At 44.2% G+C, this 14,330-nt stretch overlaps 1 protein-coding gene across 4 annotated transcripts in view; it reads right to left on the bottom strand.

Moving 5' to 3' along the window:
* The window catches only part of tox2 (TOX high mobility group box family member 2), a 177,452-nt gene that overhangs the window by 30,011 nt on the left and 133,111 nt on the right, over positions 1–14,330 (bottom strand). For 3 of the 4 annotated variants that reach the window (XM_080204577.1, XM_080204579.1, XM_080204578.1), the window contains exon 4: positions 1,625–1,876. The exons of the other annotated variant lie outside the window; for it this stretch is intronic. In XM_080204577.1, the coding sequence (XP_080060703.1) occupies positions 1,625–1,876 (252 nt within the window). The remainder of the gene's footprint in view (positions 1–1,624; positions 1,877–14,330) is intronic. 4 annotated transcript variants of the gene reach the window in all.

Below are 14,330 nucleotides of genomic sequence, written 5' to 3'. Positions count from 1 at the left end.
GCACCTGTATCTTTGGGTAGTCTCGGAACAGTTCCTAATTTGAATGGGCAGAGTCCAGTTGGTGAGGTGCCTTCAGCTGCATAGGTCCTAGTCTCTGGAAAGCTCTCTCTAAACCTCTCCACCTCTCCCTCCTCATTATACATGCACCTTAAGATTGAACTCTACGACAAAATCCCATCTTAATATCTCCTTATGTGGCTCAGTCTCAGGTTTTGTCCGGTAAGGCTTCTGTGAATCACCTTGCGTGATTTTATGATTCTCAAAGATGCTATATAAATGCAAGTTGTTGTAACTTCAGTGCTATCCTGGTAACCTCACTCAGGAGACAGGCTGACTGCTGTGGAAAATTACACCATCAGCCTGACAACACACAAGAAAGCTCGGCAAGAATCTGGGATTCAGGAAAACTGACAACTGGAACAGCTTTGTTAAAACACGGAGTTACACAGAGCCTGCTTTGTACAGGAGAAAGAGAATCCCAAAATAGGGAAAGGGAGATTGAAATCTTCAGGTTAAGATATTGATATTCCGGTGGGGTGTGGGAGCAGTGGCCTATGGAAATTCTTTTACACTTTCTAATACTTTGGAAAGACAAATATGCTCGCAAAAACGAAAGGGACATTGACCAAATATTACTGAGAGTAATTTGATTCGCCATTTGTGGGAATTATTTTTCTAGATTATAAGATTCTCTCTGAGGAATAGCAATTAGTGAATTACTGGGACGAAGGAGGCACAATCCTTTCAACAGAAAGAAACTAACTTCCCTCTCCCTTCCCCATTCCCTCTCCCCTTCACTGCACCCCTTCCCGTATCAACTCTCTTGTCAGAAATCCCATCCATAGAAAATTCCTGCCAGGAATGTGTCGGAGCCATTAGTCCAAGTATCCATTCGGACCGGAGCAACATTGAGAGGCGGGACTGGGATCACTTTCACTGGAAGGTCCAACGCCAGGTGGGAGTGACTAACCCAGCAGCAGATAAACCCCCCCCGTCTCAGCTCCCACCTGCTAGCTGAGACCCTCGTGCTGAATCAAAGTCTCCAAAAAGCTAAAAACAAAATACTGCGGATGCTGGAATCTGAAACAAAAACAGAAAGTGCTGGAAAATCTCAGCAGGTTTCTGGGAGGAGAACAGAACTAACTTCATAGAGACCGTCAAATCTGTTGAGATTTTCCAGCACTTTCTGTTTTTGTCTTGGAAAAGCTAGTCTGGGAGTGCTCGCTACCAAATGGAAACTGTTCCAATCCACGGTATTAACTTGTGGCATTTACTGATTATAAAATTCACACTAAAAAGTAAAGATCTTTTTTCTTTTAGATACTGGTCAATCTGCTATATGATTTTAGTCTCACCTGTCCTAGTCAAGGAATGACATCCCTACTGTATTTGGAATAGTTAAAGTATCTTCAAAGCTGAATTATCATTAAGAGATTTACATTCTACATTTTCAATGTTTATAGAAGACTCACAGATGACTGAAGCAGATTGCTGAGCACTTTTGCCCCTTTCTGGGCACATACTCAACACTGTGATGTTCAGCTCTTTGCTGGACAGTTATCCCCAGTGGTTTTGGAACAAAGGAACTCATGCGAGGCAGGTAGAAGGAAACATTCAATTGTACCTTGGACAGGTGATCAGCCTCCTCTTCATGTGCTGAGCTTGAGGGCGAGGGGGTGGCCGACTTGCTTCCGGGGGGCGAGGGAGAGCCGTGAGTCAGAACACTTCTACCCACATTCAGGCTGACCTGAGCATTCAGTTGTGAATGGCTAATGACAGGCATGTGACTAGGCGCCATTATTCCTGAGCGACTGACCAATGGGTGTTGAGGTCCTGCATCGTACTGAGGAGCCTCTGGATGACCCATCCCATGCATCTGGTGGAGAAAGACGAATTTTTAACAGCACATTAGTTGCATGGGCGAGGAACTAATTTCTGTAACATTTTCCAGTAAAAATAATCTCAGTTAAAGAAACTCCCTGCTATACTGATCCTCCAAATGATGATTGGTTGTGTGAGTAGGTAGGTGAAAGGTGAGGGGTCACAATTCCACTTTGGGTCTGAGGATGTTAAAACTAAGATAAAACCTTGAGCTTTTAGACTGCAGTGGCAGAGGGTTTGAATAAGTCTCCAGGCGGGATCACTTTGTCATCATATTATCAATCAACAGGAGCAATCTTACCGGCCGTTCACACCCATGCTCCTGCTGCAGCAAATTTGGAGAATTTGGCAGCCGGTCAAATCTCCATTCGCAGCGGCAGGATGGGGAAATCCCACTGGGTTGAACGGCAGTAGGATTCTGGCCCACCTGCCTGCAATTGGGAGATCCTCAAGAGAAAAACATTGAATTAACATCTCACAGGAACAGGAATTGAATCTGAAACCCACTTCACTCACCCAGTCGTAAATAATAAACTGGTAATTTTTGATTTTTTTTAAAAGTTTGGAAACATTAAACAAACTGAATATTTCACTTTTCAGAGATCTAACCACAGCTCTCGGTCTGTTCATCATTTCTTTATTTCCTTTCTCGCACTGAATATGTTGACAGCAGCTTTGTAACCCTCTGAGATTTCCGCCCCCACCTCATTTTGTCCTCTTGATCATCCTTTATTGTAACAATTCCATTGCTGGTGGTGTCCATGCCTTCAGCTGCTGAGGTCCAGTACTCGGGAATTCCTTCACTATTCCTTTCTTTCCTCCTTTCAGACACTCCCTAAAATCCACTGCATTGACCAAGCATTTGTTCATTTATTCTAACATTGCCTGATGTGACAGGTTTTACTTTCTAATGTCCCTAAGGAGCTCCTTCAGATATTTTAAAGCCATTATATAAATATAAGTTGTTGACAGATTTTCATTGTCTGCTTCACTGACCTTGCTCGATAACCTTACATATAAAGGCAGTTTTCACATCCTCCACCTTTTGCCCGGTGTGGTGCTGGTGTTGAGGCCTTTTCCATGGGTAAACAATCTCCTGGATTAATTTCACCAACTCCCTCCTTAACCTTGTAAACTGTGTGGACGGCACCTCAAAGTATTGAATATAAAAGTAGGGAGGTCTTGCTGCAGCTGTATAGGGCATTGGTGAGACCGCAGCTGGAGTACTGTGTGCAGTTTTGGGCGCCGCACCTGCGCAAGGATATTTTGGCCCTGGAGGGAGTGCAGAGGAGGTTTACTAGGCTGATACCGGAGTTGAGGGGATTGAGCTATGAGGAGAGGCTGAATAAACTAGGCTTGTACTCGTTAGAGTTTAGAAGAATGAGGGGAGATCTCATTGAGACGTATAAGATGATGAATGGGATGGATAGGATAGAGGTGGAGAGACTCTTCCCGCTCAAAAAAGACAGTAGGACTAGGGGGCACAGCCTCAAGATAAAGGGGAGGCGGTTTAGAACGGAGTTGAGGAGGAACTTCTTCACTCAAAGGGTGGTGAATCTCTGGAATTCTCTGCCCGTTGAAGTGGTGGAGGCTGCCTCGCTAAATATTTTTAAGAAGCGGGTTGATGGGTTTTTGATAAGAGAAGGGATTAAGGGTTATGGGGAGAGGGCGGGAAAGTGGAACTGAGCCACGACAGATCAGCCATGATCTTATTGAATGGCGGGGCAGGCTCGAGGGGCTAGATGGCCTACTCCTGCTCCTATTTCTTATGTTCTTATGTTCTTATGTTCTCCTCTTTCCCAGTTAGCAAGCTGAACATGTCTTACCCTCTCTTCACTGACTGTAGTTTTCTGACGTTATATTCCCCTCCAGAGCCTGGGCTCGCTCAGTTCCCGAGGCTGATAATACCTGTCCTCTGATTAGGTGATTAACCCATCTTCCTGAATTAACCCATCTTCCTGAATTCACAACTCAAAGCAGATGAGACTGATGTAACCTTGTTTTGGGTCTATGTTACTTGGGCTTACGTAATAAAATTTACTTATCATCAAGTCACCTCCACCTTCCTGCACTATTCCTGATGTCCATGAACATTCCTTGTCACAACCCATCAGCACCATCCCTGTAGATATTGAAATTGCCACTAATTTTTTTATTCATTCATGGGACATGGGCGTCACTGGCTGGCCAGTATTTATTGCCCATCCCTAGTCGCCCGAGTGCAGCTGAGAGTCAACCACATTGCTGTGGCTCTGGAGTCACATGTAGGCCAGACCAGGTAAGGATGGCAGATTTCCCTCCCTAAAGGACATTAGTGACCCAGATGGATTTTTCTAACAATTGGCAATGGTTTCATGGTCATCAGTAGATTCTAAATTCCAGACATGTCTGTATTATTGAATTCAAATTCCACCATCAGCTGTGGTGGGATTCGAATCCAGGTCCTCAGAACATTGGCTGAGTTTCTGGATTAATAGTCCAGTGATAATACCACTAGGCTAACGCCTCCCCTCTAGAAAAAGGAATGTGCCGTCCTTGCCTGGTGCAGCTTTTATATGACCCCTATTCTGCCCCAGTCTGAATCACTACCAGCAGCTTAACAAGAAGGCCTAAAGCTACCAATTTGTCACGGCAACCAGGGGTGATAATAAACGTTGCCTTGTTGGCAATATTCCCTCTAATTTCTTTGTTGCACGTGGCCATTCTACTGCCATAGTGGGATTCGAACCCAGGTCCCCAGAACATTAGCTGAGTCCCTGGATTAATAGTCCAGTGATAATACAACACGACCATCACCTCCCCTACTAATGATCAGGAGATGACAGCAAGATGCAGGAGTAGAGCAGCAGAGTCCGATAGCAGGGTTGTTTGACAATTGTCTTCAATCTCCAAAGGAAGCAGTGCTGCTTCGGTGGAAAAGCCAGATTTTGCCGGATAGTTTCTTCAGGAACAATCCGGGTTGGTCACTACAGGAAGTAGGGATATATGGATCGGGTTGTGAGGTCGAAAATTACCAATGATTTTTATGAAATGGGGGAGCAGGCTCTAGGAGCCGATTGGCCAATTTCTTACATTCACAACTCATCCATTCAATCTCCCAGGGTTTGTGTAAATAATGATCAGATATATTTGATTGAAACTGCGGAATTTGGGAACACTGCCAGCTGGAAGTTCCCCTCCAAGTCACTCACCACCCTGACTTGGAAATATATCGCTGTTCCTTCACTGTCACTGGTCAAAATCCTGGAATTCCCTCCCTAACTGCACTGTGGGTGTACCTACACTACACAGACTGCAGCTCACCACCATCTTCACAAGGGCAATTAGGGATGGGCAATAAATGCTGGTCTAACCAGCAGTGCCCGGATCCCATGGACAGAGAAGAGAAATATTCGTCCGACCTACAGCTCTGGCCCGCTGCTCCTCACAGGCAATGATCTCGCTCTCTGATTCACATTTTCATTAGTGTTGGAAGATATTTAGTGATTTTTTTCACAGCATTTAAAGAAACCAAATTACAGCAAAAATGTGAACATTGTTTTAGCCGGTTGTCTCAGGCTTGGCTGGTTGTAACTGCGGGTAATCGGTGGTGGAAGGGGGTTGTCCCCAGATATCACAGTGGGGGGAGTCCCTCTGGCACATTCTCTGAGGCCAGTTAATTCTTGATTTTGTTGAATGAGTTTCCAAATAAGGAAGTAGAGAGTGATTAGAGGCAATGAAAATGAAGCAGTCTGGGGTATTAGAGACTGTCCTCAGAGCAAAACCGTTCGATAGTAGCAGGGAAAAATGAGCTGACAGGGAATAAGAACATAAGAACATAAGAAATAGGAGCAGGAGTAGGCCATCTGGCCCTTCGAGCCTGCCCCGCCATTCAATAAGATCATGGCTGATCTGTCGTGGCTCAGTTCCACTTTCCCGCCCTCTCCCCATAACCCTTAATCCCCTCTCTTATCAAAAACCCATCAACCCGCTTCTTAAAAATATTTAGCGAGGCAGCCTCCACCACTTCAACGGGCAGAGAATTCCAGAGATTCACCACCCTTTACAGCGACTGATTTGCTCTGATTTGGACCAATGGCACTCCCATGCACAGTTTAACTGGACACTGGAATAGACATAAGGATCTTAATTCCTGAAAGTGTCTTTCCTGCCCCATCTTCCACTGTTTTTTGTGTTTTACACGTTCATTTTCAAACATCAAAGGACACCTTTCCAATCTCCGTTTTGTTCCCTGGCTACAGGAACAATGGCCACAGAATTGACCCAACAACAGAAATGGTTACTTCCCATAAACTGGAAGGTTTTTCTATCCAAAACAAACTGAAACAATGCCACCACCAGCCTTTAGCAAGCAGCAGTTTTCTATGAATGTTTTTCTCTGTCACACCAGCTGGACACTGCGACGTGCAGTGTTGACCATCCACCATCAGATGGCAATGTTGTTGTAGACTAATTCTTAAGCAACATAGTCAAGATGGAACTGGCACAAAGATTGCACTGAGGGTTCGAATCCTTCTGTGCATTATTCTAGCGCCCTGTTTGATGTGAAATTCCAAGGGCTTGATCTGAAAAGAATCATTAACCCTACATTCCAAATTGGTGATTCGAGGAACTCCAACATGAGCAGTACATTTAATCGTCCATCAGGCTGAGATTATACATCTCCACCAATTAAAGATTCAACTCCTGAACAAAACCCTGGAATTAAAATCATTGATTGGGACATTAAAAATCACTTTCTGAACGTATTTGTTTATAAGTTATAAAAAGATCAGAGACGGGAAGCCAGGCTGTGGGAAAGGAAGAAGTGATGGAGTGAAGAACGAGAGGCTCAGCCTCTAGCACATAGTCTGTGTTCTCACTCAGACCTCCTGCCCCCTGTATGATGGGGAGGGGGCTGGGGTGGGGGGCAGTGCTCTATGCTGAAGTTTGTCAATCAATCTTATTGTTCTTGTTTTGTGAAGGAATAGTTCAGTCAATGGGGATGATGATGCCATAGTAGTCAGAATACTGGATTAGTAATCTAGAGGCCCACGCAAACACTCTGGGGGTGAGGGTTCAAATCCCACCATAGCAGCTGATGGAATTTAAATTCCATTAATAATCTGGAAAAGAAATCTAGTCTCAATTAAAGGAGCTTGGCTTTCGGAGCAGGAGTGGGCCATTTGGCCCTTTGAGTCTCTGTCTGTCATTCAATGTGATCTGGTTGTAATCTTAACTTCACTTTCCTGTCTACTCCTCATAACCTTTGACTCCCTTGTCTATCAAAATCTATCTCAGCCTTGACTAAAGAAGACAGAGGGTAGCAGTGGAAGGGTGTGTTTCTGAATGGAGGGCTGTGACAAGTGGAGTTCCTCAGGGATCAGTGCTGGGACCTTTGCTGTTTGTAATACATATAAATGATACAGAGGGAAATGTAACTGGATTGATTAGTAAGTTTGCGGATGATACAAAAGTTGGTGGATTTGCAGATAGTGATGAGGACCATCAGAGGATACAGCAGGATATAGATCAGTTGGAGACTTGGGTGGAGAGATGGCAGGTGGAGTTTAATAAAGACAAATGTGGGGTAATGCATTTTGGAAGGTCTAATACGGATAGGAAATATACAGTAAATGGCAGAACCCTTAGGAGTATTGATAGGCAGAGGGATCTGGGTATACAGATACACACGTCACTGAAAGTGGCAATGCAGGTGGAGAAGGTATACGGCATACTTGCCTTCATAGGCTGGGGTATTGAGTTTAAAAATTGGCAAGTCATGTTGAGGCCACACTTGGAATATAGTGTTCAATTCTGATCACACTACCAGAAGGATGTGGAAGCTTTGGAGAGAATACAAAAAATATTTACCAGGATGTTGCCTGGTATGGAGGGCATTAGCTATGAGGAGAGGTTGGAGAAACTTGGTTTGTTCTCACTGGAGCGGCAGAGGTTGAGGGGAGACCTGATACAGTCTACAAGATTATGAGAGGGACGGACAGAGTGGATAGTCGGAAGCTTTTTCCCAGGGTGGAAGAGTCAATTACTAGGGGGCACAGGTTTAAGGTGCGAGGGGCAAGTTTCAAAGGAGATGTAGAAGGCAGACTTTTTACACAGGGTGGTGGGTGTCTGGAGCTCGTTGCCAGGGGAGATAGTGGAAGCGGATACGGTAGTGACTTTTAAGGGGTGTCTTAACAAATACATGAATGAGATGGGAATAGAGGGATATGGTCCTCAGAAGGGTAGGGGGTTTTAGTTCAGTCGGGCAGCATGGTCGGTGCAGGCTTGGAGGGCCGAAGGGCCTGTTCCTGTGCTGGAATTTTATTCAATGACCCAGCCCCCACTGCTCGCTGTGGAAGAGAATTCCACTAATCACCCATTCTCCTCATTTCTGCCTTAAAAGGGAAATCTCTTGTTTTTAAACTTTGTCCCAGTTCTAGTCTCTCCATAATTCGAAGCAGCCTCGTGGTATCCGCTCTACCAAATCCCCACAGCATCTTATATGTTTCAATAAGATCACCATAGTGATCACAGAACTATCATTTATTGTCAGGAAAAGCCGTCTGATTCACTAATGTTCTTTAGGGATGGAAATCTTCTGTTCTCACCCAGTCTGGCCTACATGTGATCCAGAGCCACAATGATTGACTCTTAATGCCCTCTGAAGTGGCCAAATGAGACACTCATCTCAGGGATGGACAATAAATGCTGACCTTGCCAGCGGTGCCCTCATCTCATACAAAGAACAAAGAACAAAGAACAACCCAGCACGGGAAACAGGCCCTTCGGCCCAACGAGCCTGTGCCGCCGCATCACCCTACACCTATTCTACCCTGCATGTCTACGAATGGAACCCCTGACTTAGCCAGATTCAGGGGAGAATAGTGTCAATTTGGTAAAACCAATCAGCCTAAGAGCACATCTTTGGGGTGTGGGAGGAAACCGGAGCACCCGGAGGAAACCCACGCAACCACAGGGAGAATGTGCAGACTCCCACAGACACAGGCCCAAATCCATGTATCTGCACAGCTAGCAGCGCTAGTCACCGAGCTGTTGCGGCGCCTGTCTACCGGTCCAGGATCAAGCACACACACCGACACGAAGTACTAGGCCACTCCCGGAACCTCCAAGAGCAGCCCACGCACGACCCACCGTGTGCATGCCCCTCGTTTGACACGAGGTGGACCTCCACCTCGTGAATTCCATCTCATGAAAGAATAAAGGAAAAAAATGAAAGCTCTTCCCTGAGTCCCAGCAGAAATGACAGTGAATAGATAAAGGAACGGATGTTAAACTAGTGCTGGATATTAGCTTAGACCACACCAGGAGCCTTGTGATATGATGTGCTTCCATGGGGTATATTTATTAGTCCCAGGATTTATAGGCAGTTGGCAAGCAGCAGGATAGAGATCAGATGTACTTTATTTAGCCTCTTAGTGAACATTAGTGTTTATAGTCTTCAAATAAAGAACCCACATTATCGTTTCACCAATCCTTGTGTATGATTGGGTAACAAGGAGTACTGTGCGCATTTCTGGTTCCCATATAATAAAAAATATATAGAAACACTGGAGAGAATCCAACATAGATTCACAAGAATTGTATCAGAACTGAGACTTCACAATGATCAGGAAAGATAAGTTTAACAGGCTGGGCTCTTTTCTCTAGAAAATAATTTGATGACTTGGTAGAGATTTTAAAAATCATAAATACACTTGATTGGGTAAATGTAGAAAAGGTGTTTCCATGTGGGGTCCATCAATATAAGATAATCATCAATAAATGGGGGGATCTTATAGAGACGTATAAGATAGTGAAGGGGATGGATAAGGTAGAGGTAGAGAGATTCTTCCTGCTTACAAAGGACAGCAGGACTAGAGGGCACAGCCTCAAGATAAGGCGGGGGGGGGTGCAGTTTAGATCAGAGTTGAGGAGGAACTTCTTCACTCAAAGAGGGGTGAATTTCTGGAATTCTCTGCCCGTTGAAGTGGTGGAGGCTACCTCGCTAAATATATTTAAGTCACGGGTAGATAGGTTTCTGATAGACAAAGGAATTAAGGGTTAGCGGGAGAAAGCGGGAAAGTGGAACTGATCCACTTCAGATCAGCCATGATCTTATTGAATGGCGGGGCAGGCTCGAAGGGCTAGATGGCCGACTCCTGCTCCTATTTCTTATGTTCTTAAATTCAACAGAGAATTCAGGAGAAACTTCTTTACCCAAAGAGTGGTGAGAATATGGAACTTGTTCCCATGCGGAGTAGTTGAGGTATTGATATATTTAAGGAGAAGCTGGGTAAACACATAGGGAGAAAGGATTAAGAAGATAAATGGGGCAATTTTCCTGTCCTGCCTGCCACGGGAATCATAGCAAGCCGGGGAAGGGGAGAGTGGGAGTGCAAAGGTCCATTGACCTCGGGCAGGACTTCCTGGTTTTGGGGCGAGTGTGGCCAGGAAATCCCGCCCATAGTAATTGGGTGAGATGAGGCAAAGTGGGAAGAGGATTATCTATAGCAGAAACTCTAGAATGGATCAGCTGGGCTGAATGGCCTGTATGTGCATGTGTAAGATGTAGCATACTTTGATCTAATACCAAACCCCACCCAACACCCCTCCCCCTTAGGAATCCTGGTCTCAGTAACTTCATGTCACTGAGTTTCAGTAAGGAGCTCAACTGAAGGAAAAGGACATGTCCCCATCTCTGAAATGGGAGGCCAAGCATTGGGGTGGTCTTCCAAATGGACAGGTAATATTACAAAATAAAACTTAAACATTGCTGAAAAAAGAGACAGGATGTCAAATCTTTTTTTGGATTAAGACAAAAAGCGTGGGGGACAATAGTTTCCTGGTGCGTTCTCCATGACAACATCTCAACCAATGTCGACTTGCCAACCAATCAGCACCCCTTTTCTTGTGTAGAACAAATTGTTGCTTCCTTTGAAATTTGGTATTCTTGGTTTGTCCTGATGAATGCAAGATGAAAAGCTTCAACAGCATGTATCTTTTTCAGCAATACTCACATTCTATATCAAACAAAAAATGAGATGTTTAAATTAGTTGAATAAGAGCTTGATGGAGCAAAGAACTGGAACTCGGGCAATGTGAGGATGTATGAAATTATTAGCACTCTTTTGTATGAATTATATATTAAGACATATATTATATCTTATTACAGATTTTTAAAATAACTCTGCCGCAACTCCTTAGAGGGTTTTAATACCGTATTGTAATCACTTTGGCTACAGTAGTTTAATTAATCATCTGGCAAAAAGAGACCAGTCTCCAATAATTAGGAGTGATGTCTCATGAATATGCAAATTGTATAATGAAGGCTAATTGCAAATGCTTCTTAAAAATGTTTTGGGAGCCTGCAACACAAACACTCAGGGTGTCCCGAGTCTGCACAGCCCGGAGCTGGGATTGGAGGATTTGCTCTTTCACCTCGGACAACACGCTGCTCACAAGGGCCGATTGTTAAATGAATCCTTGAAGTATCAATCCGGTGACCACTGGAAAGAGGGAACTGGAGCAATATTTAACACATGGAAAAATGCAGGAATAAAAGGGAATTGCAGGCCAATGAGCCCTTCAGAATGTAGGAAAAAAAAGAGCTAACAGGCGTAATGGGATAAATAGCTTCCCACAATGTTTCAGAATTCTCTGGTGCTTAAACCCTTTTGACCAATTTCCATATCTCATCAAAGGCAATGATCATCAACATCTCATTTAATCTTCAGGACATCTGACTGGAGTCCAATCCTGTCCTCACTTGATGTCTACACATGCCCTAGGACACTTGAGCTATCATAGCGTCCCTAGGTTGTTTAGCTCAGTTGGTTAGATGGCTGGTTTGTGATGCAGAGCAACACCAACAGTGCAGGTTCAATTCCCGCAGCAGCTGAGGCCATTCATGAAGATTCTGCCTTCTCAACCTTGCCCCTTGCCGGAGGTGTGGCGATCCTCAGGTTAAATCACCACCTGTCAGTTCTCTCCCTTCAAAGGGGAAAGCAGTCTATGGTTATCTGGGACTATGGTGACTTAAGCTGTGGACCTAAGTGTTGAATTTGGGAGCTTTCTGGTACATCAGGAGATCCTTCAGGCAGCAGAGTAATGCCATGTCCTGTGTTGCTAGTGATATTGATGGAGCTGGGATAAGAATCTTCCAATGCCCTGAATATTCAAACAATCAAGGCAGATGGACTCAAGGCATGGATGGGACTGGGATATTAGAGTTATTACTGAAACGTGGCAGCTCAATGTTCCAGGGTACAGATGCTATAGGAAAGATAGAACAGGAGGTAAGAGGGGGGAGCTGCATTTTTGATCAGGGAGAACATGATGAGACGGGATATAACTGTGAGTTCGGCCACTGAGTCTATACGGGTAGAACAAAGGAATAAAAAGGGGGAAATCACTTTGATAGGGTTCTATTTTAGGTCCCCAAATAGTCAGTGGGAAATTGAGGAGCAAATACGTAAGGAGATTACAGATAGCTCCAAGAAAAATAGGGTGGTAACAATAGGAGACTTGGAGGGAAATTTGTTGAGTGTATTCAGGAGGAATTTCTCATTCAGTATGTGGATGATCCGATTAGACAGGGGGCAAAACTTGACCTTCTTTTGGGAAATAAGGAAGGGCAGGTGATAGAAGTGTTAGTGAGGGATCACTTTGGGGTCAGTGACCATAATTCTATTAGTTTTAAGATAGCTAAAGAGAATGATAGGTCTGTCCCAAAAGTTAATATTCTAAATTGGGGCAAGGCCAATTTTGATGGTATCAGGCAGGAACTTTCAAAAGATCACTGGGGGAGTCTGTTGGCAGGCAAAGGGATGCCTGGTAAATGGGAGACTTTCAAAAGTGTGTTAACCAAGGTTCAGGATAAGCACATTCCTTTTACAGTGAAGGGCAAGGTTGATAGTTGGAGGGAACCCTGGATGACTTGGGATATTAAGGTCCCTATCAAGAAGAAGAAGGGGGCATAAGACATGCATAGGCAGCTGGGATCAAGTGGATCCCTTGAAGAATATAGAGGTTTTCAGAGCAGAGTTAAGAGTGAAGTCAAGAGGGCAAAGAAGGGACACGAGATTGCTTTGATAGATAAGGCAAAGGAGAATCCAAAGAGCTTCCACAAATACATAAACGGCAAAAGGGTAAATTAGGGAGAGAATAGGGCCTCTTAAGGATCAACAAGGTCATCTACATGCAGAGCCACAAGAGATGGGTGAGATCCTAAATGAATATTTCTCATCAGTATTTACTGTTGAGAAAGGTATGGGTGTTAGGAAAATTGGGGAAATAAAAAGTGTACATATTACAAAAGAGGAGGTTCTGAAAGTCTTAAAGTGCATCAAGGGTAGATAAACCCCTGGGACCTGATAAAATGGATCCCAGGATGTTGTGGGAGGCTAGGGAAGAAATTGCAGAGCTCTTTGAATCATCAACAGCCACAAGTTAGGTCCCTGAAGATTGAAGGGGGCAAATGTTGTGCCTTTGTTTAAAAAGGGCTGCAGGGAAAAGCCTGGGAACTACAGGGCAGTGAGCCTCACACCTGTGTTGGGTAAATTGTTGGAAGGTATTTTGAGAGACAGGATCTACAGGTATTCAGAGATGCAAGGACTGATCATGGACAGTCAGCATGGCTTTGTGAGTGGAAAATCATGTCTCACGAATTTGATTGAGTTTTTTGAAGGGGTAACCAACAAGGTAGATGAGGGCAGTGCAGTTGATGTTGTCTACATGGACTTTAACAAGGCCTTTGACAAGGTACCGCATGGTAGGTTGTTGCATAAGGTTAAATCTCATGGGATCCAGGATGAGGTAGCCAATTGGATACAAAATTGGCTTGATGCTAGAAGCCGGGGGTTGTAGAGAGTTCGTTTTTCAAACTGGAGGCCTGTGACCAGCAGTGTGCCTCAGGGATCAGTGCTGGGCCCACTGTTATTTATCATTTATATTAATGATTTGGATGAGAATATAGGGGGCATGGTTAGTAAGTTTGCAGATGACACCAAGATTGGTGGCATAGTGGACAGTGAAGGTTATCTAGGATTGTAATGGGATCTTGATCAATTGGGCCAGTGGGCTGATGAATGGCAGATGGAATTTAATTTAGATAAATGCGAGGTGATGCATTTTTGTCAATCGAACCAGGTAGGACTTACTCAGTTAATGGTGGAGTGTTGGGGAGAGTTATGGAAGAAAAAAATCTAGGGTACAGATTCATAACTCCTTGAAAGTGGAGTCCCAGGTGGACAGAGTGGTGAAGAAGGCATTCGGCATGCTTGGTTTCATCGGTCAGAACATTGAATACAGGAGTTGGGACGTCTTGTTGAAGTTGTACAAGACATTGGTCAGGCCACAGTGGAATATTGTGTATAGTTCTGGTCATCCTATTATAGAAAGGATATTATTAAATTATAAAGAGTGCAGAAAAGATTTGCTAGGATACTACCAAGACTTGATGATTTGAG

This window comes from Carcharhinus amblyrhynchos, chromosome 16 (genome assembly GCF_965287045.1).
Source record: "Carcharhinus amblyrhynchos chromosome 16, sCarAmb.v2.hapA, whole genome shotgun sequence".
Lineage (NCBI taxonomy): Eukaryota > Metazoa > Chordata > Chondrichthyes > Carcharhiniformes > Carcharhinidae > Carcharhinus > Carcharhinus amblyrhynchos.
The sequence above is the reverse complement of the archived record's forward strand: the minus strand, read 5'-3'. Positions and strand labels throughout refer to the sequence as shown.